Source organism: Lynx canadensis, chromosome C1 (assembly GCF_007474595.2).
Source record: "Lynx canadensis isolate LIC74 chromosome C1, mLynCan4.pri.v2, whole genome shotgun sequence".
NCBI classification, from domain to species: domain Eukaryota; kingdom Metazoa; phylum Chordata; class Mammalia; order Carnivora; family Felidae; genus Lynx; species Lynx canadensis.
This window is the reverse complement of record NC_044310.1, coordinates 214,656,409-214,681,943: the sequence shown is the minus strand read 5'-3', so window position 1 is coordinate 214,681,943 and position 25,535 is coordinate 214,656,409. Positions and strand designations below refer to the sequence as shown.

The 25,535-nt window shown below is 41.1% G+C and overlaps 1 protein-coding gene across 1 annotated transcript in view; it reads left to right on the top strand.

The window, feature by feature from the left end:
- Positions 1-1,916: 1,916 nt before the first annotated feature.
- The window catches only part of USP40 (ubiquitin specific peptidase 40), an 89,362-nt gene continuing 65,743 nt past the window's right edge, over positions 1,917-25,535 (top strand). Inside the window, 10 exon segments of the mRNA XM_030323726.1 lie at positions 1,917-2,020; positions 3,355-3,572; positions 6,113-6,180; positions 7,580-7,693; positions 10,377-10,541; positions 12,194-12,340; positions 14,354-14,497; positions 15,874-16,002; positions 22,670-22,753; positions 24,193-24,300. Of these exon segments, the coding sequence (XP_030179586.1) occupies positions 3,374-3,572; positions 6,113-6,180; positions 7,580-7,693; positions 10,377-10,541; positions 12,194-12,340; positions 14,354-14,497; positions 15,874-16,002; positions 22,670-22,753; positions 24,193-24,300 (1,158 nt within the window). The 5' untranslated portion in view covers positions 1,917-2,020; positions 3,355-3,373.

Genomic DNA, 25,535 nt, shown 5'->3' with positions numbered 1-25,535 from the left:
ACAGGGCAGATACGGCGCAATCCTTGAGTTGGAGACACTGACAAAATGATCATACGTGACTTTGCGAGATTCACGGGTTACAGGAGTGTTACATATAATCCCAAAGGCTTAGTGAAAGAAAATGTCATGTCGTGTTTAGAGAGATGTGGAAAACTTAATGGATGAGTCAGGGTTTGAGATGGGTTTTCATTGGAAGGGAGCGAAGGGAGGATCTGAGAGGACAGATATCCCTCACAGAGAGGACAACGTGAAGCAGGCCACAGAGGCAAGAAGGCAGACAGCACATCTGGAACACTTTAAGTAGAAAACAGGTGAGTAGTGAGAAATACAGCATGAAGGGTGCTGGGGCCACAGTGGACTACAAACATCACAATGAGGAGTTTCTAGAGTAGACACTGGGGAAACGCTGAAGCTTCTCGATAGGAAGTGTGACCTCAGGGTGGATCTCCTAGTGACATGTAGGATGGGATGGATAAAATGAGATTCCACTGAAAAGGCGGTCATCCTAATGCAGGTGAGGCTCAGGGAAGGTCTGATGGGCAGAGGGGGAGCATAGGAAATGAAAGAAGTATTGTCCAGGCAACACAAATGGTCGGATTCATGGACAAAAGATGAAGTTTCAAATACAGCTGCAAGACTCTGATGCTGTATGAGAAGGATGATGGTGTTAAGAAATCATTCATTTATTCAACAAATATTTATTAAAAGCCTGTGATGAGCCAGGCACTGTTGAGGTGGCTGGGATACACCTCTGCGGAACCGAGAGCCTGTGTCTTCACGGAGCTGACCTTCAGGCGTTCATTCTGGGTCAGGGAATGGAAGTTTGAGGACTATATACTTTTAGGAAAAGGAGGATGAAGCACAGCAGACAAGGGAGAAGGAGTCAAAGGCCAGAATATCGCAGGATAGAATATCATGGAACCAGGGAGCAGAGTCATGAAGAGGAGGCTATCAAGGGGGCAAGGTTACCCAGTGATGACTGATGATAACAGGGAACGGCCATTCCCACTGTGGTTTCCTAATCTTAACCTTTAGCTTCCTCCCGCTGGTCCTCTGCCTCTGGTTCTTCCTCTACGAACACTCCCTGAATAGTGCAGCCACACTCATCTCCCTAAAATGTTCCAAGTACAGGGGCACCTGGCTGGCTCAGTTGTACAGCACGTGACTCTTGATCTCGGGGTTGTGAGCTCAAGCCCCACGTTGTGTTTCGAGATTACTTTAAAACACTGAAATCTCAAGAAAAAAGAAAAAGTTCCAAGTACAAATCCCTTAGGATTTACTTTGACACCCGCTTCGCCATTTTATCTATCACTATTGCCGTTCTCAATCTCTCAGACCTTCCTGCTGATGTAAAAACGGTGTTCTCCCTGTCTTCCTCGTTGATTCCCGGATGGAAGCTGGATAAGAGAAGAAGATGCCAGAAGTAGAGCCTGAACAGGCTATTGAAATAGTCCACACTGAAGGTCTCCGAGGGGACGAGAGGGAAATTTTGAGGTTTTTACGTACTCCTGGGTATGCTACTTAGACTTGGTACAGACAAAATAAACACTGAGGATGTCATAAAGGTTTAGGGTTATGTGAAACATTTTTCCATGAAAGAGCGTGGCAAACTTGAAGCCCTACAGTTTCCAATGTGCAGGTAACTTGGAAATTAGCCATGCCAAAAGATTAGTTTGGATTGCGAAAAGCAGTCAATATAAGCTCTTAAAACGTCAACGCACGCGTGGCCGGCGGACCAAACTGACCCGCGCACCCCTGAACAGATGGCATCTCCAACGTAGCCCTCCCACCACGACTCCAGAACTCTGCGGGCAAAAGACTACATTGCCCATAAGGCGCCGCGCGGCGGGCCGGCGCTCTCGCGGGGCGTCCTGGGAAGCGTAGTCCTCGCGTTGCATAAATCCCTCACGCTCCGGGCCGCGAGACAGCGGCCCACGCAAGCATGGCTGCGCCCGGTTGGGGCGCGTACGTTTGTTTCGACCGTGGGTCTGGGCCGGCTCGTGGGGCTGGGCTTTAGGCAGTAAGTGAGGCTGGCGGCCGGGGTTCCCGGCGTGGGGACGTGGGAGGCGCACGGACGCTGTGGGTGGCACACCTGAGGACGGCGAGGCGAGGGGGCTGCCCGGGCGGCCTCGGGACGCGGCGCCCTCCTGGCGTGGCGTCAGCGGTGCGCGGCCGCGGAGACCCCTGTCTCTTTGCGCCCCTGGGCTCCGTGGTGGCTTGCAGGGCCTGAGGGAGACCGGAATCCAGACCACGAATTCGAGGCCGGACGTTCAAGTTCCATTTTTTTGTGCTTTTTTTTTTTTTTTTTTTCTTCTTCTTCTGAGGAACGAGTTGAAAAGGAATATATTGCATTTCAGCGCTTCCTGTCCCTTAGCAACTGTGCTAGGCGCTTTGTATTTCTCATCTCCAAGTGACCCTCCTCCACTCTCGAGGTGAGACCTTGAGCGGGTCCTGTAGGTTCCCAGACCTAATGTTGGCATCACTGGATACGTGTTGGGGGGGCCTTTAGGCTCGTTGGTTTTAATGGCAGTTTTTTCTCCCAGTGAACCTCCTTCCCGCCCTCTGGCTTTGGGACCATGTCCTAAACTGCCGTAGAGATGAATTTGTTCCATTTAATTCCTTCGAGTGGCATAACTTGGTACAAGGAGTGTGAGAAGCTGAGATTTCAGGAGGTGGTTGAACGTCCCCAGGCCCTTATTAACTCGCAAGAGTCTAGGATTGGCTTTGCCACCCCAGCAGTAGATAAGGGTTAATGAAGGGTTTTCTTTCTTTTTTTCACTAGGGATTCCAGTATGCCTTTTTACTTTTTTTATATACATGTTTTTGTTTATTTAGAGAGAGAGAAAACAAAACGTGAGTGGGGGAGGGGTGGAATCTCCAGCGGGCTCCAGGCTGATCGCTCAGGGAAGAACCGACCTGGGGCTGTATCTCACGACTGTGAGATCATGACCTGAGGCGCAATCAAGAGTCAGACACTGAACTGACTGAGCCACCCAGGTGTCCCTCAATATGCTTCTTTTAAAACAGCTATTATTTATTGCGAGCCAAACCCTGTGCACCAAGTGCCTTTTTTAAATTCTCTCAATTGGTTTAAAGGACCTTGAGTGATAGGTGGTATCCCATTGTATATGTAAAGAACACAGGTTAGGTAACTTGCCTGCGGTAACACAGGCAGGGTGTCGTAGCAAGGATGAGAAAATCCAGGTCTTGCAGTCTCCAAAACCCCAAACTACTGGATAAATTTTGTAAGGAACGATTTAAAAGAGACATTCCCAAGCATAAGATAGGGAGATGTGTGGAAAATGTGTTTTAAAAATAAAAGCATTTGTGTAACCTGTCTTTTTTTTTTTTAAGGGTAGTATTTAGTGTCACGATGTTTGGGGATCTGTTTGAAGAAGATTATTCCAGTGTGTCAAATTATCAGTATGGAAACGAGAAGAAGTTAAAGACCAAGGTTTTGGAGCCACCGGCTCCTAGAGAATTCACCAATTTAAGCGGAATTAGAAATCAGGGTGGAACCTGTTACCTCAATTCCCTTCTTCAGACTCTTCATTTCACACCCGAATTCAGAGGTATGCTGTGTTACATGCATTTGATTAGTCAGTAATATGCACCCTTGTCTCTACTTGTAATCAATTGTGCAAAATTACAAAAGTATCTTAAAGTTGTATTCCACAGCATGGGTGTATTACTGCTGCTGAAAGACGTAAATTGGTAATTCTCTCTGTAGAGAAATGTGAAGCTTACATTATCTTAAATATATTCTATGTGATCACGGTAGTTTTTAGTAACAAAAACAAGGCGATGAATTGCTTTTCTGATTCCTATAATTTAAAATACCACATAAAGACAATTTTGTCGTGAGTGCCAGCCTTCATTATTGTTATGCTATTTGTATTTTTAAAATTAAAAAAAATTTTTAATTTCACTAAAGTAATAAACACTCAAGTTACCTAAAACAATTAAATCCTGCCTTTTGGAGCAAGGACGGGATGTCCCATTATTTATACAGTCCACAAACGTTTATCTGCAATTCTGAAATCCAGAACATTCCAATAACCTGGTCTGAACTTGTTTAGCCTCAGAACCCAACCACACCTGAGGCTGTTTATAGTCTTAGCTGTCTCACTTGGGTGGATATTCATACATTTATTCCAGGAATGTGAACTCCTTAATTAATGGATACTGTTTATCCCAGATCCTGCTGGGGATGTAATGTGAACATATATAATGCTTTCTTCTTATTACCTTTCTCAAAGCTGGAAATTCCAAAGACCCAAGATGTTAGACAAGGGACTATGTGCAAGGAACAGAAACACACTCAATTAGGTCAATTAAAAGGGGGGTTTACTACAAGAATATAAGGGAATCTCCTTGAAACCACCTACAGGGAGCCAGCCTGACCTCACTGGACCCTTGATTTCTTGCCACTGTATTTCTCTTTATGTTTGTACCATTCTCATCTCTGCAAACTAGCTTCCTCCACAAGGGTCTTAGTCTCTTGGTTTCAATATGAACATTACCTTCACGTGGCCCCTACTGGGGCCTTGAACCACACAGCTGCATGACTGTGCCTCTGCTCTCCACAGTGTCTCCTCATGCTGAGGACAGACAACCTGGCTCATCCTGTATCCAGTATCTCATCCCCCACTTCCCATCAGTACCGAATTTAGCAAAATTTTTTGACATTTTCTGTTGCTTCTTAGCTTGGAAAGACTTCCTGCCTCCAGAGATTTAGTAAATATTTACCATCATCCCCTTCCCAGGGCCATTCTAATGGATGAAACTGCATGTGGGATTTCAGAGTGGAGCCATTTGTCCTTGACTCCATCTTCTCCGTAAACATATCTCCCTAATGTATGCAGTTATTCCACCATTAGAGATTTTCAGCATAAATTTCAGCAGATTCCTAGGAGATTAAAGTCTTTCAAACTTTAATACAGTTGCAGGAGAAAAGTAGCCTTGAAAAGAGACTGAGGAAGGTGATTGGTGGGCAGCAGTCCAGGTCATAGAGAGGGCACCTGAGCAAAGATAGGGCTGAATGGAGATGGCCACTGAGCAAAAGCCCAGGCCATCTTATTCTCAGCAGAGGAGGTCACTGGCCAAGCACATATCTTAGTGTGGACTGTGCATTCCTTATACGGCTTAGCATGGATCCTGATGCCTACTGAAGAGGAGATACAGTTTTAGAAGGGGTAGGAATTGGCAGAGTACTGGGGGGAGAATAATTTTGGAACCTTCTGGCACAGTGTCTTGAGTAGGGCTGGATTGGTTTCCACTGTACTGGTTCAGGGTGACGGAGAGTAGTGGGAAATGATCGTAAAAGTCCTTGTATGGTTTTATGCTTTAACCTTTAGATTTGTAGCTCATTTCTTCCCATTTCCTGCCTGGAGCTCAGAAGGAATGTAGCATTCGTAATAGTAATCACCTGGGCAGCAGTGGTCTGCAGAGGGAAACAATACCCATCCCATCCATTCTCTCCCTGGAGTAGATCAAAGTGTCCTAGTAGGGGTTCCCATGTGGTTTGAATGTAGACTTCCCATAAGATTCAGATATGCCCCATTGAGCGACATGCCTAGACTTGGGAGTATAAAACAGATGTGGAGATTAGCACTCCAGGTAAGGTCACTACCATCTGTTACTACCCTTAACACAGAAAAGACATTGTTATACTAAAAACGAAGGGTGTGATCTCAGAGATCAAGGTGGTCTTTCTCTTCAAAGATGGTTGAAAGCCTCACATGTGGCTTATAAATGAACATGTGATACTTTTATATATTGTATGTTTCCTCATGTGGCTTTTGGGACCCACTGCCATAGCCAATAGAAAACCCTCAAAGATTTCTGATATTACTGTTTGTACTTTCATAAGCATCATTTTCCTTGTGTAGATCTTCCCTACTGAAACCTTAGCATGCCACTTTATAGAGTCAGTGGTTAAAAGTAATGTTATCAGGAAATAAAATGTATGGAGTCACAGTATAAACATTGCCACAGTCATACTTCAGAATCTCTAACTGATTTTATTTACTGGAGGCTTTGGCTTTCTAAAACAGTTTTCTAAAATGAAATAATGACGTTTCTCTATCACTGATTCTACCTTTTTGTTTAGAAGCCTTGTTTTCCCTTGGCCCAGGAGAGCTTGGTTCATTCGAGGATAAGGATAAACCTGACGCAAAGGTATTAAATCTGTGATTTACAGGTGTTTTTGTGGGTTTTTTTTTTTTTTTTGGAGTATTGAGGAAAAATTTTTTTTAATGTTTATTTTTGGGACAGAGACAGAGCATGAGCAGGGGGAGGGGCAGAGAGAGAGGGAGACCTAGAATCCAAAGCAGGCTCCAGGCTCTGAGCTGTCGGCACAGAGCCTGACGCAGGGCTTGAACTCATCAACCATGAGATCATGACCTGAGCCAAAGTCAGAGGCTCAACCGACTGAGCCACCCAGGCACCCCTGAGGAAATGTTTTTCTGAGTAAGGAATTAAGTTCTTTGCTCATAGAAATCCATAATTTTATTAATTACTGAATATTAATCTTTATTTTCAGAAAAGTGATTTGGCTCATACACCGTACTGGTAAGGGAATCTTCCTCCCTAAAAAGAATTATTTCTCCAAATATAGTGCTGGAGCGGCTTTATAGACACAACCTGATCAAGAAGATATTCGCAAATGACCCACACTAGCCTACCAAAAAATCTACCTAATACATATGTAACAACAACAAAACTTAGACACTGGTGCTGTTTTAATTTAGTAGTCTGGAAATAAACCACGTGAGGAATTGGTTTATTAAAAGTGCATTTCTAATCGTGTCCCTCCTTGCCTAAACACCATTCAGAAGTTTATTGCTTTCAGGCTAACATCTGCACTTCGTAATAGTCGTCTTCTGTGATCCAGCCCAGTTCTTCTGAGACCACCTGTGTTGTGAAGAGGCAATTTTTACCTATTTCCTTTTCTTCCCCATCTCCTGCACGTCATACTTTGTGACATGTAATAAAAATGTGGCGGCAATGATGTCAGATTGCCATAAAGGTGTCTAAAGTAAGTGAAGTCTTACTCTCACTTTAGATACTTAAGTCCAGTCTGCCCAAGAGGCTCTGAGCAACATTCTCTGCCTGCCCTAACCCGCCCCACACCAGATAAAGCAGGAAGCAGGTGAGGTGGGTGCAGCCAGCCCTGTGAGGTGTCCGGACTCCAGAGTGAGTGAAAATCGTGACTGGAAAATTCCTCCTGGGGAGTGTGTCTCTGAGAGATTTTAGAGAGGGAGTGAACTAGTAGAGACTGAAACTGCTGTCAGTAATTGGGTGGTTTCTTAGAACTATTTGGGTGTTAGTAATGATCATGTACCATGTCGAGGTAGAAAACTCCAGATAGCTAAAGCTTTTTGGATTGAATTAGAATCTTAATAAAAAAGTGAATCTTAGTTCACCCCGTGTAATAGTTATAAACTTCCTCCTGGTTGGAGTGAATGGACTAGGAGAAAGGAGAAAACTGGTTTGCAGTTCTTTTAAAGCTCCCTGCCCCCAACGACACTTAAAGGACCTCATTTAGAGATGCAGACCTCATTTGCTTCTCTTTCAGGTTCGAATCATCCCTTTACAGTTACAGCGGATGTTTGCTCAGCTTCTGCTCTTAGACCAGGATGCAGCGTCCACCACGGACCTCACTGACAGCTTCGGGTGGACCAGCGATGAGGTACGAAGGTCAGCTTCTCCAAGGAACAGAGTTATCAGCAATAAAGAGTAAATGTTGGTTTAATAACAGTACCTGACTTCCTTTCATTTTGTCTTAGGGTCTCAAGAAATAGATGAAATATTTGCTTTTCACGTTCAATAATTACAAGCCAGAAATCTATTTCTAGACACTTGCTCTATGCGAGATTTTATGAATGGGTGTGATTTGGCTTCGGAGAGAGGGTTGTGGACACAGGGAGAGGACACAGGGAGACTTGTACAGTCCCTGTCCTTTATATAGTCTAGTTGAGATCATGGTGTCTATTACATGGAAATTCTCATTTATGTAACAAATTGCTAACCAGCTTAAAAAGTGTCCGACAACAATTCTGTCTGCCTTGATGACATGCCTTTGTGTTTGAATCTGGGTATTCTCATTGGAACATTTGCTTCAAGGAAAATGGTGAAAACATTCTTAGCTGGTCTTTTCATTTTTCTGTCCTGCTTCCCTCCTGACTCCTCATTTTCTTCCCGTATCCTACTGTGTGTGCACGTTCTCTCGTTTTCTGTTGGAGTTTCTAAAGGGTACTTCACTACATGCAAACACTAAACATGTCAGCAGCGAGTAAAGGTGCTTGTTGTCGATATTGATGAGCTGTGATTTTTTAATGGAGTAAATGTATTCTTAGAAGAGACAGGTGTGGGAGACTATTGCAGAATTTAAAGAGGCAATGACCAGAAAAATGTAACATTGCCTTCAAAAATAAACTTCGAACTGTGGTCTTCTAATGACGAGCAACTCCTAAACCAGATGATGCTGTGAGGTTGAAGAGGTACGGCTTGGGTTTTGAAGTGAAGTGGGGTATTACGCAGTTAAGTTTCTGGGTTAGAGCAGGCGCTTAGGGTCAAGTCCTTCTTCTTTCCTTGTTTTAAAAATGACAGCTTTGTGGGACGCCCGGGTGGCTCAGTCAGTTAAGTGTCCTACTCTTGGTTTTGGCTCAGGTCATGATCTCTCAGTTCGTGAGTTTGAGCCCCACATCGGGCTCTGCGCTGACAGTTGCAGACCCTGCTTGGGACTTCTCTCCCTTTCTCTCTGCCCTCTCCCGCTTGTGCTTGCTCTCTCTCAAAATAAATGAATAAACTCAAAAAAATAATAATTATAAAAACATTTAAAAATGACCACTTCGTTGAGCTATAATTCACATGCCATAAAATTCACTCATAAGGGTACGAGTCAGCAGCTGTTCAGTATGTTCACAGACTTGTACAACCATCACTGCGGTCAGCTTTAGAACGTTTTCACCACCCCAAAAAGAAACCCCATACCCATTAGCAGACACTCTCCCCCCAGACCCTGGCAACCACTCATCTACTTTCTACCCTTATGGATTTGCCTGTTCTGGACATTTCACAGAAAGGGAGTCATACAACATGTGATCCTTTGTAACTAGCTTCTTTCACTTAAATCATGTCTTCAGTTTCGTTTGTGTTGTTCACATCAGCACTTCATCCATTTTTATTGCCAAGTAATATTGTACAAGAGGGCTATGCCACGCTGTGTTTGAATCTAGTCATCTGCTGATGGATTTTCCTTTTAGATCATGAGCTGCCACTGAGTTGCTGATTTCATACTCTTAAAGCAGTGAAAACCTTATTATTTATTACTTTCTAAATAAAACCTCTCAGGAAACCCTCTAGGACTGGTAGAGAGGGACTCTGAGGCACCTTTTGCAGCCTCAGAATTTTTCAGAAACAGAGCCTACAAACTTCCACACGGTCCCTTCAGAGCCAGTGATACTGGGGAAATTTACATGCTCTAGTATCTCAAAAAATCAAGAAAAAAGATCCTGGAACCCACTTCTTGCTCCAGCTTTCATCCACTGTATCAGCTTCTTTTCACTCCCTCATGGTCTCTACTTCTGCACCTTTCATTTGTCCCTCTATCTCCTTTCTGCCTTCTTGTCCAAGTCACTCATGACATCTACGGGCCAAGTTCCAGGAGACACTTCTCTGTTCTGAGCAGGCTCTCGAGAGCACTCCCTGCTCCCCCCCCCCCCCCTCTTAAAGCACCAGCTTCTGCTGCTTCCTGTGACTCTCCCCCGGCCCGGCTCTTCCTCCTCTGCTCCACTTCTGAGTGTTGGCGTCCCCTTGGCTCTGGATTATCAGTTGTGCTTAAGGCGCTCGGTGTGTTCACACGCAGCTGCATGACCCCTGGTGGAGTGAAGCAAGTTGCTTCAGAATTTTTCTCAGCGCTGTGTTAGTTGGTCTGCATGTGCAAACAGTAAATTCTGGTTCTTTTCAAATGCTGGTAATTCGGATCCCCTGTTGTAAGGGAGATTTCGCTGTGCATACACTGCTGGCTCTTAGACACTGCTCTGTGCCTGCTGTGTTCTCCCTCCTCTCCTGTGGTGTGGCCGTGTGTGTGGTTTCCCACAAGAATGAAAGCACTTTCCTGTTTTCAAGTGAGTTGAGTTATATGTACACACTGAACACCCCTGTTCATGTTTTCGTTTTGTAGTGAAAGTAAAAACTGGTGATCTCTTCACCTGCTCTCCATTTGCTTAGCCCAGTCATCCTGGTATTTGATCAAGGCTTAACTTCGGATTTCTAGATAAATCTTATGTTTTGTAACTAATACCACTTTAAAAATCTGTTTTTAAAAACCTGAAGCACAAAATCACATTTAAAAGTTACCTGTTTTATAGGAAATGAGGCAACATGATGTGCAAGAACTGAATCGAATTCTCTTTAGTGCTTTGGAAACTTCTTTAGTCGGGACCTCCGGCCATGACCTCATCAATCGTCTGTATCACGGGACCATTGTTAACCAGGTTGTTTGTAAAGAATGTAAGAATGTCAGTGAAAAGCAGGTGAATATATATACAAGAGTGTTTTAGTAATAAGTTATATCATAAATTATAATTCACATAATTAAATCTGTGATCTGTAATACCACATGAGGATTAAAGCGTTTGTTACTAGAAATAACTTTATCAGTTATTTTCTTTTACTCCAACTACACCTAAATCCTGAGTTTATGATTCAGATTTCTTCGTATAAACTAAAAGAAGCAAATATCTTAAAACGTAGCTTTAATCTTTTCTTCAGTACTCTAATCTTTAGAAAATAGATTTGGGGAATGTTTATAGGTAGAGATCTGTGGCCTCATGAGCAGACCCAATTTCATAGTTGGTTGGAGTATTGTAACAAAAGTTAATTAAGGAAGTGATAGAAATAGAGAATACTAAAGAATGTTTACATTGACAAACACCTATAATTAAATATTGGATTTAGTTTATTAATATCCTTTAGAAAATTCATTTGTATATGTGAGCTTATGTTGTCCATTTAATCTACTTGAAAATTAGATATTGGAAATTTGCTCCTGTAAATATGATGTCTCTGCTTGCTTTATAAATCTTATGCAGCACATAATTGCATCACTGAACAGTTGTCCCTTAATAGCCTCTTTTTATTATGGCAAGAGTTCTAGAAAATTGCTGTATTTGACTGTATGAGTAAAATATTAAATGCCATTTTCTAAATGTTGCATTAATTTCTTCTTTGGATATATGTATATATTCTTTTCCTTTTTTTTTAATGGAAGAGTTGGGGTAAAAAAAAAAACTTTTTGGTCCTTTTTGCCTGTGCTGATAGAGGATTTGGTCAGCTTAATTTGGAAATATTAAGACGTTGTATGTCTTTGGATTACCATATGATTGACTTAACTACACTGTAATAATTCACAAAATAATTTTAAGACATAATGTACATGAAGGCACCTAATAAGTTATAGACATCAACTTTTCATAGGTACATATTATAAACTACATATAAATGTTGCTTCTATTCCTTTAGATTTCCACCATGAGCTAGTTAGTACTGTTATTTTACAGTCCCTGTAATCCCTTAGGGCAATGCTGTTACACCCACAGAACTATGTATGATTGAAACTGATCAGATTTCACGTGTTTAGAAGTTATAAGTAAGTTGCAATTGAAATGCAGTTACAGCAGACTTGACAGACTGCTGTTTGCAAAATACTGTCCTCGTTTCAGAAAAATACCTTTTTATGCTGGCTCAAAATAATTAATTTTCTTACAACTCCCGTAAACCAGCCCTAGCAGAAGATGAAGAAGCAGGGTTTACATTAGAGGGTCTAGCCCTGCCTGTGCCATTCTAGCCTAGAGACAAGACAGAACTCGTAAGCACTGAACACATATGCTTCTCAGTCCAGATGTGTGTTCAGTGGCTTATTTCCAACTAAAGTAAGTTTCACTATAGCTGCCGGGAACTTACAGACTAGTTCGTGACATATTTTAGGCCAAATTACAATTTGATTTAGGGTAATATTGTGTGATGAATTTCACAGTATCCAATCAGGCCATCTGTCCCCTCATACTACGTACAGTGTTTTAGGGAAAAGTTATCTCTTATTCCCAGCATATGTAGGAGTTGGTGATATGTTTGTGAACCACTGTGAAATTGTTTTCTTTCAATATGACATTCATGTGTGTTTCAGGAAGACTTCTTAGATCTCACAGTAGCAGTCAAAAACGTATCAGGTTTGGAAGATGCACTCTGGAACATGTATGTAGAAGAGGAAGTTTTTGACTATGACAACCTGTACCACTGTGGGACTTGTGACAGGCTGGTTAAAGCAGCCAAGGTAAAGACAGACACCTGCCTTCTCTTGGGCGCCCCCTCCGCACTCGGCAGCACCAAGGTTTGTCAAGTGAAGCCAACTTGCGTGAGACAGTCTGGAGGATACACAGGAAGCCCCTAATTGCAACCGAGGAGTGAAAACACCTTTCCATTCCACAGATCTGTATTTAATTTTTTACAGTAAAGCATTTTTTTTAAGTTTTCAACCCAACAGTTCTCACAACTTCTTTCCCTCCCAAGAAAAATATATCTGTACCTCAGCATTTCTTAAAAACACCTTTTTTTTTTTTTTTTTTAAATAGACTGCCCATATCCTTGCTTTTGGCAAAGTCCCACTAGGAAGAAGGCGGTATGTTTTTGTTTCTGCCAAAAAGCTCATTGCACTTTTCTTTCTTTGCCTCCTGCTGTGACAACAGACGGCCTCATTTCCTGCACATGCGGTTATTTTACGATATTGACAGATAACACCTCCCTGACTCTAGCAAATCGAATAAGCCCTTTCCTCCTCCCACAGAGGAGGGAAATACTCAGCCAGAGTGCTTCCTTTCTCACTGTGGGGATGACAGGAGGGCTAAGCCGTAGTGACTAAGCCACTGCTGCCAGATGATGCCATAGGCTGCCCGGTCAGTGGTTACTGAGCACTGGCTTCAGGAGCCACCACCGAAGATGGGTCTTTGCAGGTATTCTGTCCATCCCTAGAGCTGACAGTTACTAAATTTTCCAACAAAATGAGGACTGATTTCGATAACACATAATACTGATTTAGCTCCTGGAGGTTGTAGGTGAGAATGTAAAAAACAAATAAAAAATGAAAAACAAACTCCATGCCTGTAGCTTTTCACAATAGGATTTGAAACCAGTGTGAATGTAACATTCTTTAGTATGCATTTCCATCCAGCCTTTGCCTTTTTGTGACACACGGAGAGGTTCATTGTTTTGCTTATTTATTTGGTATTTCACCTTTGGTATCACAACTACAGTCTAGTAAAATAAATATAAAATTCAGAGGATGAAAGGTCTCGGAAAGATACGTAAACACGTTCTTTGTTTTGGTTGAACTTAATTAGCACATTAGTAAAACAAGAACCCTGAGCTCAACAAAAGCAGTTCTTGTATGTCAGTGGTATGTCATTGGTTTAATTTTTTTTCAATGGAAATTTTTTGATCTTGATATTTTTTAAATTGCATCTTAAATTTCAGTTTGGTCATGCTACCTAAATTAATGTAGATATCCTTATTCTGAGCACAGTCACTTTTCTCAGCCTTGTAGATGAGATACTCGGGTTTTTTAGGTGTATTTTTTTTTTTTAACTTCTTGGAAAATCTGCCATGTCATGTTGCCATTTTCTCACTTAACTTTTTTTTTAACCCCCAATTTGTGGAATTGTCTTAAATATGTTTTTTAGAACGTTAGATATTTGTATGTAAGGATGATAATACCATTAACGATGATTTAACAGATGAGAAGGTTTTTTTGCCACCCCCTAGCCAGCATACCATTAGAGCTAAGACACTGGGGGGAAGCTGATGACTTTTAAATAAAAAGCAGCTTCATTTAGTGCTTTGTCTTAAAACAAGGAAACAAAAATATTTTTTTATCTGCTTTAAAGGGCATTCGTTATAAAACCCCAATCATTGGGTCCTTTGTCCTGGGCAAAGGAGGAAGGTGAAATGCCAGGGTTCATGCAGGGAGGGAGCACTGTTAGAGTGGGGAGCACCAGTTACAACATGTTTGTTGGACAGCTTTGATTTTGGGATATCCGCGCTAAAAACATGAACTCGGGTTGTAACTTCTTAGTTGTAAACATAAGTAAGTGATAAATCACCTTTGGTCCCATGAAATAGATGAGTTCATGTCAGCTGAATTGAATCCAAGGTGATGAATTTAATGTGATTTAAGGACATTATTTCTCTTAAAACTGCATCATGGGTTGCCTTTTCAGATCTTAAGATATCTTACATATTCTTTTCTATAACTCTGCTTTTTAAAAAACTGTAAAAATTTTTCTTTTAACAGTCGGCCAAATTACGTAAGCTGCCTCCCTTTCTTACTGTTTCGTTGTTAAGATTTAATTTTGATTTTGTGAAGCACGAACGATACAAGGAAACTAGCTGTTACACGTTCCCTCTCCGGATCAATCTCAAGCCTTTTTGTGAACAGGTTTGAACTCTTTTATTTTGAAATTTTTTCTTTTACCCTGTCAGGATTTAATCTTTATCGGCCTGGTTTTCAGTTGACTTACTGCAGAATCTTTCCACCTGGCTCTGTTAACATTTTGAGTTGGGTCATTCTTTATTGTGAGGTCTATGTCCCATGCATTGTAGGATTTTAAGCCGCGTCCCTGGCCTCTACCCACTAGATGACAGTAGCATCCCACCCTCCCACCCCACCCCTAGTAGTGACAAAAATGTCTTCAGACCTTGCCAAATGTCCTTGTCTCCTGGGGGAGGGGGTTGGTAAAATCAGCCCCAGCTGAGAACCACTGGTTTATTACAGTCCTTTTGAATTTCTGAAGTATGGTTTGTTCTCAGTTCTTTTTATTAAACTCTCCTTGGAAGATCTTTGAAAGGAAAATTTAAGAACAAAATTAGAAATGACCCTACATTAGGAGAGATTACCATTAATTTGTACTTTGCTATTTGGATTTAGTTTACATGAGATGCAGTAATGAATTACACATGTAGAAAGTGAACAGGTAATGGGAACTTCGCTAAAGTTGATAATCCTTGAGACACGTAATTTGAAAACAAATTATTACAAGCAACCTACTTTATAAGCCATTTTAAACTATTGTCTATATAATCACTATACATGCCAACATCAGAGCCACGAGACTGCTGTGTTTCTTATTTACAAACCATTATTTATATGTTCATTAAGACCAGGACATTTATTAATTAACTACTGAATTTCTGTGTATAAAAGTAATATTTCATTTATTCTTAAATTCAGATGGGCCTTCCTCTACTTCAAGCCTAATTTCTGAGCTTTTTGGGTTTTATTTTATTGGGACATACGGAATGAACAGTTTTTCCAGCATAAGTTAATATACTTGTCCCCCTCCATTTACTGCCTGAATAAAACAGGATAATTGAGTTAATTCTTTTTTTTATTTTCCAGTTTTACTGAGAAATAATTGATAGACATCACTCTGTAAGTTGAAGGTGTATAGCATGATAAGTTTTGATTTACGTATATTGCGAAATGATGGCCACCACAGGTTTAGTTAACAGCCACCGTCTCCTATAGAAAAACTTTAGGCCCTTTTTAAAAAAGTAGTTTGTCACATTATTTTAACATACTTTGAAATAACAGAAGTGAAATAGGTAAAACATTGAGCACTTAGGTAGGAAATTGACCATAATTTTACTTTTCGATTTCTATATTAATGAAAAAAATTATCACTTTGCATCTGTTTGTATCTCTCATCTTTTGCCTGAACCAGAAATACTAGTTACTTTCCAAGTAAATAAGTTTCTCAGATAATTGGCACCTTTCAAGTAAACTATCAATGTTTATGCTCTTTTCTCTTATAGAGTGAATTGGATGACTTGGAGTATGTTTATGACCTCTTTTCGGTTATTATCCACCAAGGTGGTTGCTATGGAGGACATTATCACGTGTATATTAAAGATGTCGATCATTTGGGAAACTGGCAATTTCAAGTAAGCATAGAAATTAGTTTAGAAGTATCTTTGCACTTTTTCCCTTTTTTGGTCTTACTGTTTTGGTGAAAATGACCTTTTGCCATTTATTATATGTATTTACCTTAGAAAATTTTTATAGGGAAGCAAAGTTAATAGTTAGAAGTTTTAAATTTTTATTTCTAAAACGTTTCATACAGAAGAAAAACCAGCATAGTACAAACACTTTCTATATACTCTTCACCTGGATTCTTTAGTTGTTAACAATTCACCAAATTTGGGGCACCCGACTGGCTCAGTTGGAAGCGCACGTGGCTCTTGATCTCAAGATCCCCACATTGAGGGTAGAAATTACTTAAAGAGGGACGCCTGGGTGGCTCAGTCGGTTGAGCGTCTGACTTCAGCTCAGGTCATGATCTCACAGTTTCTGAGTTCGAGCCCCGCATCGGGCTCTGTGCTGACAGCTTAGAGCCTGGATCCTGCTTCAAATTCTGTGTCTCCCTCTCTGTCTGCCCCTCCCTCACTCGTGCTCTGTCTCTCTCTGCCTCTCAGAAATAAAACTAATTAAAAGAAAGAAAGAAATTACTTAAACTTTAAAAAACAACAACAATGGAGCACTTGGGTGGCTCAGTCGGTTAACCTTCTGACTCCTGATTTCAGCTCAGGACACGATCTCGCAGTTCGTGAGATCAAGCCATGCGTCGGGGTCTGCGCTGACTGTGGAACTTGCTTGGGATTCTCTGTCTCCCTCTCTCTCTCTGCCCTTCCTCCCTCCCCGCCGCTCCCCAGCTGGCCTTTCTCTCTCCCTCTTTTTCAAAAATAAACAAACATTTTAAAAACAACAGCAATTTGCCAAATTTGTGCAAACACGCAGCTAACATCTTAGGAGTGCTGAACCATTTGAAATTAAGCTGAAGACATTCGGCCCCTTTACTCCTAAATACTTGAGTATTTATCTCCTGAGAACAAGGATGTTCCCTTACACAAGCATAGATCACAATCAGAAACTTTAACATTGAAACATTTCTACTCTCTAATAAAGAGTTTATATTCAGATTCTACCAGTTGTCTCTTCCAGATCCTTTACAGCATTTCTTCCCCACTCTAGTGTCGAGTGCAGGTCCCACGTTATACTTAGTTAGCACATCTCTTAAGTCTCCTTTAATTGGTAACTGTTCCTCGGCTTCTCTGTCTTCCGTGGCACCAACCAAAGATGATAAGGATTTTCTTCTTGTATTGTCTTCTAAAAGTTTTATAGTTTTGCCTTACATATTTAAAACTTCTCAGTCTTGCGGCGCTTGGGTGGCTCAGTCAGTTAAGCATCGACTTCGGCTCAGCTCATGATCTCACAGTTCGTGAGTTTGAGCCCCGCATCAGGCTCTGTGCTAACAGCTCAGAGCCTGGAGCCTGCTTTGGATTCTGTGTCTCCCTCTCTCTCTGCCCCTCCCCGCTCACGCTCTGTCTCTCTCTCTCTCTCAAAAATAAACATTAAAAAACTTAAATAAAACTCAGTCTTCCCAGAATGGTTTCCTGTGAATGGTGTGTGACTTTTCTCCCCATTTAGGTATCTGGTTGCCCATTCCCATTTATTGAATAATCCATTCTTTCCCCACCAATCCCTAGTGCCAGTTTTGTTCTGTCAGTTATTTGCGTATGAGTCCATTTGGGCATCTATTGTGTTCATAGTTCTTTTTTCTATTGGTAGGCAGATACCACGTTGTTAATTTCTGTAGCATTATCATTAAGTTGTGATCCAGGCAAGTCTCCCTGTATGTTATTCTTCAGGAGTATTGTTACTGTTTTGGCCTTTTACTCTTCTGCAGACATTCCTAGAACCAGCTTGTCAGTATTCTCACACATGTACACACCTTCTCAGAAGTGGTAGAGTTTTGAATCTAGATATGTAAACCAGATAGATGTTTTCATATTTTAGAGCTTCTTATAAAAAAGCTTTGTAATTTTCTTAAGATGTTCTGAAGGAAAGCACTAACTGAAGTCTTAGTTCCAATTAATTGCAGTGGGAAAAATCGTAAGGTGTAACACACCAACCCCAGTCTCTTGGCCAGCTTTCTAACGTGTAACTAGAACACAGTGAAATGTCAGTATGTAAGTTACAAGCCATCACGGTAGGAATAGGATGCTTACGACAGCTTCCTGACTATCAGACAATTGGGGTTGTTCGTGAATAGTTGGCCACACGCAGTAGTATCGCTTCTCTTGGTGCCGGCAGTGTTGCAGATGCACGTTCTACCTGTTGGTGTTTGCTTTCCAGAGCACCTATCTGCATTTCTGATGCTCTGTCAGTTGTACTTGGATATTAAAAAGCATTTGGATGTTTAAAAAGTCAAACTGTTCCACCAAGAAGATGTTCTGTGGGGCTGTGGCCGTACTTTGTATTTCTTGGACTATTTGTGGCTAGCGTACGAAATGCAATTACCATTAGTTTATGATTTTTACAACCAACAATCTCGCTAAACGCCTCTTATATTGCAGACATGTTTGGAGAAGGACTGGTTTGTGTCCCCCTTTCCAGTCCGTTACCTTCCATTTTGTTCTGGGCCGAGAGCGCCACGGAAGCGTCACTCTCGGGTGCTTGTGCCACGTTTGCCAAGACGTTAGGTGTTGGGCACATTCCCAGTCAGGTGAAGGGAAGTTCTTCCGCCCTCATCTGCTCTAATTCAGCCCTCAGTGTGTCCGTACTTAGTTTGCGCTGATTCTTATCATCTTACCTTTCTTCATGCTGCTGTCTTTAGTGTCCGGGGTCCCGTAGCAGAGACCTCTGGTTCTCTAAGCAGCCGTTCTCCCCCCACCCTGTTCAGACAATTAAATTAGCTCAGTTCCCTTCTCTCTAAAAGATGATGGTGAAGGTTTTTCTTAGTTTCTGATACAAGCTTGAGGACAGATCCAATAAATACCGGTTGTTCATTTATTTTTTTTTCTCTTTGCCTTGCCCGCTGTGGTCTTGACTTCTTTTTTCCAGCTCCGCCCTCGTCTGTGTAACCTTGTTTTCCAGTGTTGCCCTGTCTCTTCAGTTCGAGAGAGCACTCCCACTTTCTGCACCGGTCAGATGCCAGGGCAGGGAGCATGTCTCCGCTCCCCTCAATACCCACAGCAGATTTTCTTCAGCCGCTGTCTGATTTCCGGCACTTTTATAGTTGATGAGATTTATCATCAGTCTTTGTTCTTTTTCAGTTTCATTTTCAAGTTTATCGTGGAGGTCACACACAGAGGTGGACTCCTGCAGTGCTGAGGTAGTGTGTCTCAAGCATTGATTCTGTCTTCCGTGTCTTCGTCTTGGGTTGTGCTTCCCTGGATATCCCTGCCCTTTTGTGTTCATTTCCTCAGAGTGAGTTAGCTCTTTTCTAGCATCATTGGGCTCTTCTCCTGGTTCTGTTATGTGACTGGGGAAGAGAGACAGGCATTCTTTCGTTTGGTTTTGCTCTCTGCACTGCCTCTCTACGCTTGACGCTTTGTTACTTTAGCAAGGTCTTTCTTGGGGCTTAAAGAACAATCAGAATGCTTCCCTTTGTGCTTGGTATATTTTACTATTCATGCCTTCTATGAAGCATCCCGTTTGTTAAATTTTTTCCTTTGTTCTTTCAGAATCACTAGTTTTTTCATCCAGAGCTTTGTGATGTTCAAATAATGATTAATGCTTTAAAAATTTCAACCTCAATACGTACATCTGCACACTGCTTATCTTTGTATTGCCATTATGCTGAGAGAGATTGCTTGTGCCTAGAGACATAGGATTCCAAATATTCTAATCATAGCTACATGTCCTTTCTGCTTATAGTTTGGCAATTTCTTCTTTCTTTCAAGGAGCTGTTCTCTGCGTTCATGGAGTTCTTTAGTAGCTGCTGTCTGCAAAGGAATAACTTTCATGACCAATCTGACATAATTTTCATTAGTTTAAAGTCAGCTTTCCAGGGGTGCCTGCCTGGCTCAGTTGGTAGAGCATGGGACTCTTGATCTTAGGGTTGTAAGTTCAAGCCCCACGTTGGGGGTAGAGTTTACTTTAAAAAACAATAATTATGTATTATATGATATAATATAGTATAGCATAATAAAGGCAACATTTTAGTCTCCTTAGTGTATCTAGAAGATGATCCCTTTTCTTCTAGTATGGAAGCCATTAACTGCAAAATGTGACTCTAGATCTGGTTGTAAAAAGGAGCCTGATCTTTGCTTTCTGCTTCCTTTTTTTCCCCCCCTGTTTATTTTGAGAGAGAGGAGGGGAAGGTTAGAGACAGAATCCTAAGCAGGCTCTGTGCTGGTAGCGCTGAGCCCAACATAAGACTCAAACCCACAACCCGTGAGATAATGACCTGAGCCGAAATTAAAAGTCAAATGCTTAACTGACTGAGCCACCCAGGTGCCCCTGCTTTTTGCTTCCGGAGAGACCTTTTGCTTCATTGATGGTTGTTGACATCACTTTGAATATTACCTTGCACATTTGAAGAAAGGGGTCAGAGAAGCCTTCACAACAACTCCCAGTAGGCAGCCCAGGGCTAGTTCCTACTGTCCGGACAAAGCCAAGGTTGGACACTGGCAGAGTGGAGGAGGACTGGGCCTAGCCTGTCGGTTACCCACACCAGCGAGACACGTAGGGGCAGTGCTGGCCTGCCTTTCCTCTTCTACCATTTTTAAACCTCTTATTCTTTAGTCATGTCTTTAAACATATTATTTTATTCTAATAATTGCAGTATCTGAAGACTTTGTAGGTCTGCTTGGATATCTACTGCTTCTATTTCCTTGGGATTTTGTTATTTTAGACTGTAGTCTTGCTTGATTGGTGGTTTTTTTAAGAACATGATTTACTGGAGTAATTCATGAGCTAGGTTGAAAGTGCCTTCCTCTGAGAAAGATAAGTTTTTGTCTCTACCACATGCCTAGGATCCCTTCCAACCCTTAACTTTGACCTAGTGGTTTTGGAGCCATACCATGTGGGCCACAAACCCAAGTGGGGACTTGTGATTATAAATTTAGAGGCGGTGTTTTTCTACCTTCATCTAGTATCAAAGTAAAAGCAAGTTTCTCATTGTTTTTTATTGTGGGGTGGATTTTTCTAGGCCATGTTTATACTGAGAGGGTGGCTCTTTTCAGGTTTGTAGCATTTTGCTGAAGTCTGTCTATGTGGTATAATTAAAAAATACATATTTATATTCTGTCTTTGCCCCAGGTTCCTGGAATAGAGCTTGAAATTTCCTGAGTGTAGGCTTGTCTTTTGTTATTCATAATGAACCCCTTTCAACCATATCCGAGTTCATGCTAATGGGGTGACTCTTGGTGGGAACCTAGATACCTTCGAAATGAGGGCTGATCAGCAGCAGAACCAACCACATGCTTAGAGGGTTGGTGTTTTTAGCCCCAGTCCCTGACCTGGGGAGGGGCTGGTGATTGAATTCAGTCCATCGGTAATGCCTGCATACTGAAACTTTGATTAAAATTCTGAAGCAAGGAGACTAAGGGAGCTTGTGGGCTGGTGAACACATCCATGTGCAGGGAGGGTGCCCACCCCGACTCTATAGGGACAGAGGTTCCTGCTGTACTCAGGACCCTTCCTGACCTCACCCTGTCCACAGGGTGTATAAGTTCTTGAGTTCTGTGAGCTATTCCAGGAAATTCTCAAACCTGAAGTGGGGGTTGTAGGAACCCTAGAATTTGTAATCAGCCAGGCAAAAGCACAGGTGGCCTGGACCCTGTGCAGGACCCCATTTGTGGCTGTTGTCTGAAGTGGAGACAGTCCTGTGGGACTGAGTGAAGTTAGTATCAGAACTGGATTGAATTGTAGGACACCCAGATGGTGTCAGAGAACTGCAAAACTGGTTGTTTGGAAAACCAGTCATTCAACTCCATACTTTTGGAGGTCTTGAGGCTTTGCCTCCCAAACCATGTCCTGTATAAGCATCAAAGTGGCAGCTGCATCAGCCAGGTTGGATGGCTAGAGGCCTCAGCTCTGGATTTCTTCCCTGGATTCCCGTTTCACTTTTTCCCTCAGGATTTCCCTGATACTCTCTTGCTAATTCAGTGTGTGTTTTAAAAAGATGCCTTTGCTTTTTATTGTTGAGTTTACTTTATCCAGCATTTTTAGTAATTGGTAAAGATGATTATGCTTAATGTACCATATTGTTTTACTCTTTCTGTATTTTGGTCTTGTGTTAATTGTTTAGGTCTATTTGTATTTATGGTTTTAAGTCAAATTAAAATGCTTTTGCAAGATGGCATGTACCAAAAATCCAATAAAACAAAAATACCTTATTTTGATATGTTCCCAAATAACTTCATAGGATGGGGTGAAAACTTAAGACGACTGGGAAATAGAAGGGAGCCTGAAGCTGAGCTTGCTAGTGATTCACACACAACCTGTCAAGATTTGTAGGGTGCAGCTGGGGTAGTGCTTACTGGGAGAATGTCAGAACCTGCCGAGCGTGTGTTGTGCTGGAGGCTTATCTCATAATTCCATTTGCAGATAATGATCGAGAGATTAAGTAGTTTATTCAGGATTATTCAACCAGAACTGGAATTCAGAGCCAGGTCTGCCTGATTCCAAAGTATATATAAGTTATTACGATGCTGTTACTATCCCTTCTCCCTCTTGAAACTTCCGTGGCACAAACATTTCTCTTTTGTTAATTACCTTTTAAGGGAGTAATGATAGAAACCTTTTTATTGTTTTCCTTTCTAGGAGGAAAAAAGTAAACCAGATCTCCAGAATAAAGAGGAGATTGATGATGATCCATTGATAATTCTAAAAGCAATCTTACTACAGGTAGAGTTTATATTTTCGTGTGTGTGTATTACAGACATGCACATAGGTACATGAAATTTCATTGATAGAACTGATTCTGGTACTGTTGACAGTCTTTTTCCTTTGGGACATTCTCTGTGTCTATTTTTATAATTTTTTTATTGGAGACTTTCTGGTTATAAAAAATTCATATTTGTGGTAGAAAATTTGAGAGAAAAAATACTAGGAAATATATCAAGATAATAAAAATATAAATCAAATATCCAGTTATTGTTAATACTTTGATGTATATTTTTTACATTCTGCTTTTTGTCTGTGTTTATGCATATATGTATTGGGATTGGGTTATGGGGTTTTTTGGTACTACTGTCCTTTTGAATGGAATTGGGATTCACTTTACATATTGTTTTGGAATTTGCTATTTTCCCACGTTATCCTTCCTAATGCCTGTAATACCTGAAGTTATGTCCTCTTTTTCATTGCTAATACTGATACACTGATAATACCTCAAGTATGTGACTTTTAACGTTTGCGTAGTGCTGTGTTGTAAAGGTGGTAGGTCTCCTTTTACGTATTTATTCATTCCTGTGAACAATTTTTCTTAATTCTTTACCACGGACCTAGTCTGAGTCCTTTAACTGCATTGGTCTGTGGCCACTGTATTAGTTTGCTAGAGCTGCCGTAACAGAATACCACAGATTGGGTGGCTTAAACAACAGAAATTTATTTTCTCACAGCTCTGGAGGCTGGAAGTCCAAGATCAAGGTGCCGGCAGGTTTGTTTCCTCCCGAGGCCTCTCTTCTTGGCTTGCAGATGGCTGCCTTCTCGCTGTGTCTTCACATGGCCTTTCCTCTGTGCATGTGCATCCCCAGTGTCTCTGTGTGTCCATTATTTCTCCTTCTTATAAGGACACCAGTCAGGTTGGACTAGGACGCACCCTAATGACCTCATTTTTAACTTAATCACTTCTTTAAAGGTCCTGTCCAAATATAGTCATAGTTGAAATCTTGAAGGTTCAGGAGTCAATGTATGAATGTGGGGGTGGGGAGGGGGTACATTTCAGCCCCAAACAGTCACTTCCTATTCCCTTTTAGAACTGGTTTATATCTGGAAACATTCAGAAAACATATTGATAATCCTTTTTTGCGCTTAAATATCTCTTGTAAACATCCCATAAAATATCAGGAATTTACCAAACCTCAGAATACTCTTTGGATATTGGCTCCTTAAATGTTTGAACTTTGGCACAGGAAAGCGCAATTCAGGTTTTCTAAACTGAGGCTTAATCTACTTGTAAAAAACTTTTTTTATTTTGAAGTTGTTATGGTTAATCCACTTCCATGTTCAGCTGTCATAGGCACATTTAATTAGATACAATCTTATTGGCCCCTTTGAACTTGTAAATGTTACATTTACATCTCATCAGATTTTCCTAAATGATCTTGTGTTTCTTTCACAAGGAGGAGAGTAATCTGATTCCTGTTGATCAGCTGGGCCAGAAACTCTTGAAAAAGATAGGAATATCTTGGAACAAGAAGTACAGAAAACAGTATGGACCACTGCGAAAGGTAATACATGACATCTGTATAGGAGGTCCCATCCCGGGAAATTTTACTATGATCGCTTTGCAAAGGAAATTTGAATTAAGTGAAAATAAAATCACTTTTTTAATTTAATGGTTAAAATTCAGTTAAGTTACTTATTAAGTTATCAAATCAAATAATTTATAGAATCAAGAAGTAAGCAGAAAAAGAAGGGCTTTTAATACAACAGCATCATCACAAGTGCCCTCCTTAATTCCCATCACCCATTTAGCCCATCCCCCACACAACACTCCCTCCAGCAACCCTCAGTTTGTTCTCTGTAGGTAAGATTCTCATGGTTTACCTCTTTCTCTGTTTTCATCTTATTTTATTTTTCCTTCCCTTTCCCTATGTTCATCTGTTTTGTTTTCTTAAATTCAACGTATGAGTGAAATCATACAATATTTGTCTTTCTCTGACTGACTTATTTCACTTAGCCTAATATACTTCAGTTCCATCCACGTCGTTGCAAATGACAAGATTTCATTCTTTTTGATGGCTCAGTAATATTGCTCTGTGTGTGTGTGTGTGTGTGTGTGTGTGTGTGTGTGTGTTTACACCACATCTTTTTTATCCATTGGTCAGTCAGTTGACATTTGGGCTCTTTCTGCAGTTTGGCTTTTGTTGATAGTAGTGCTATAAACATTGGGGTGCACGTGCCCCTTTGATTCAGTATTTTTCTTATCCTTTGGATAAATACCTAGTAATGCAATTGCTGGGTCATAGGTTAGTTCTATTTATAATTTTTTGAGGAACCTCCATACTGTTTTCCAGAGTGGCTGCACCAGTTTGCATTCCCACTGACAGTGTAGGAGGGTTCCCCTTTCTCTGCATCTTTGCCGATGTCTGTTGTCTCCTGAGTTGTTAATTTTAGTCATTCTGACAGGTGTGAGGTGGTATCTCATTGTGACTTTGATTTGTGTTTCCCTGATGATGAGTGATGTTGAGCATTTTTCATGTGTCTGTCAGCCATTTGTAGGTCTTCTTTGGAGAAATGTCTATTCATGTCTTCTGCCCATTTCTTAAGTGAATTATTTGTTTTGGGGGTGTTGAGTTTGGTAATTTGTTTATAGGTTTTGGATGCTAACCCTTTATCAGATTTGCAAATATCTTCTCCCATTCTGTGGATTGCCTTTTAGTTTTGTTGATTATTTCCTTTGCTGTGCAGAGGCTTTTTATCTTGAGGAAGTCCCAAGAGCTCATTTTTGCATTTGTTTCCC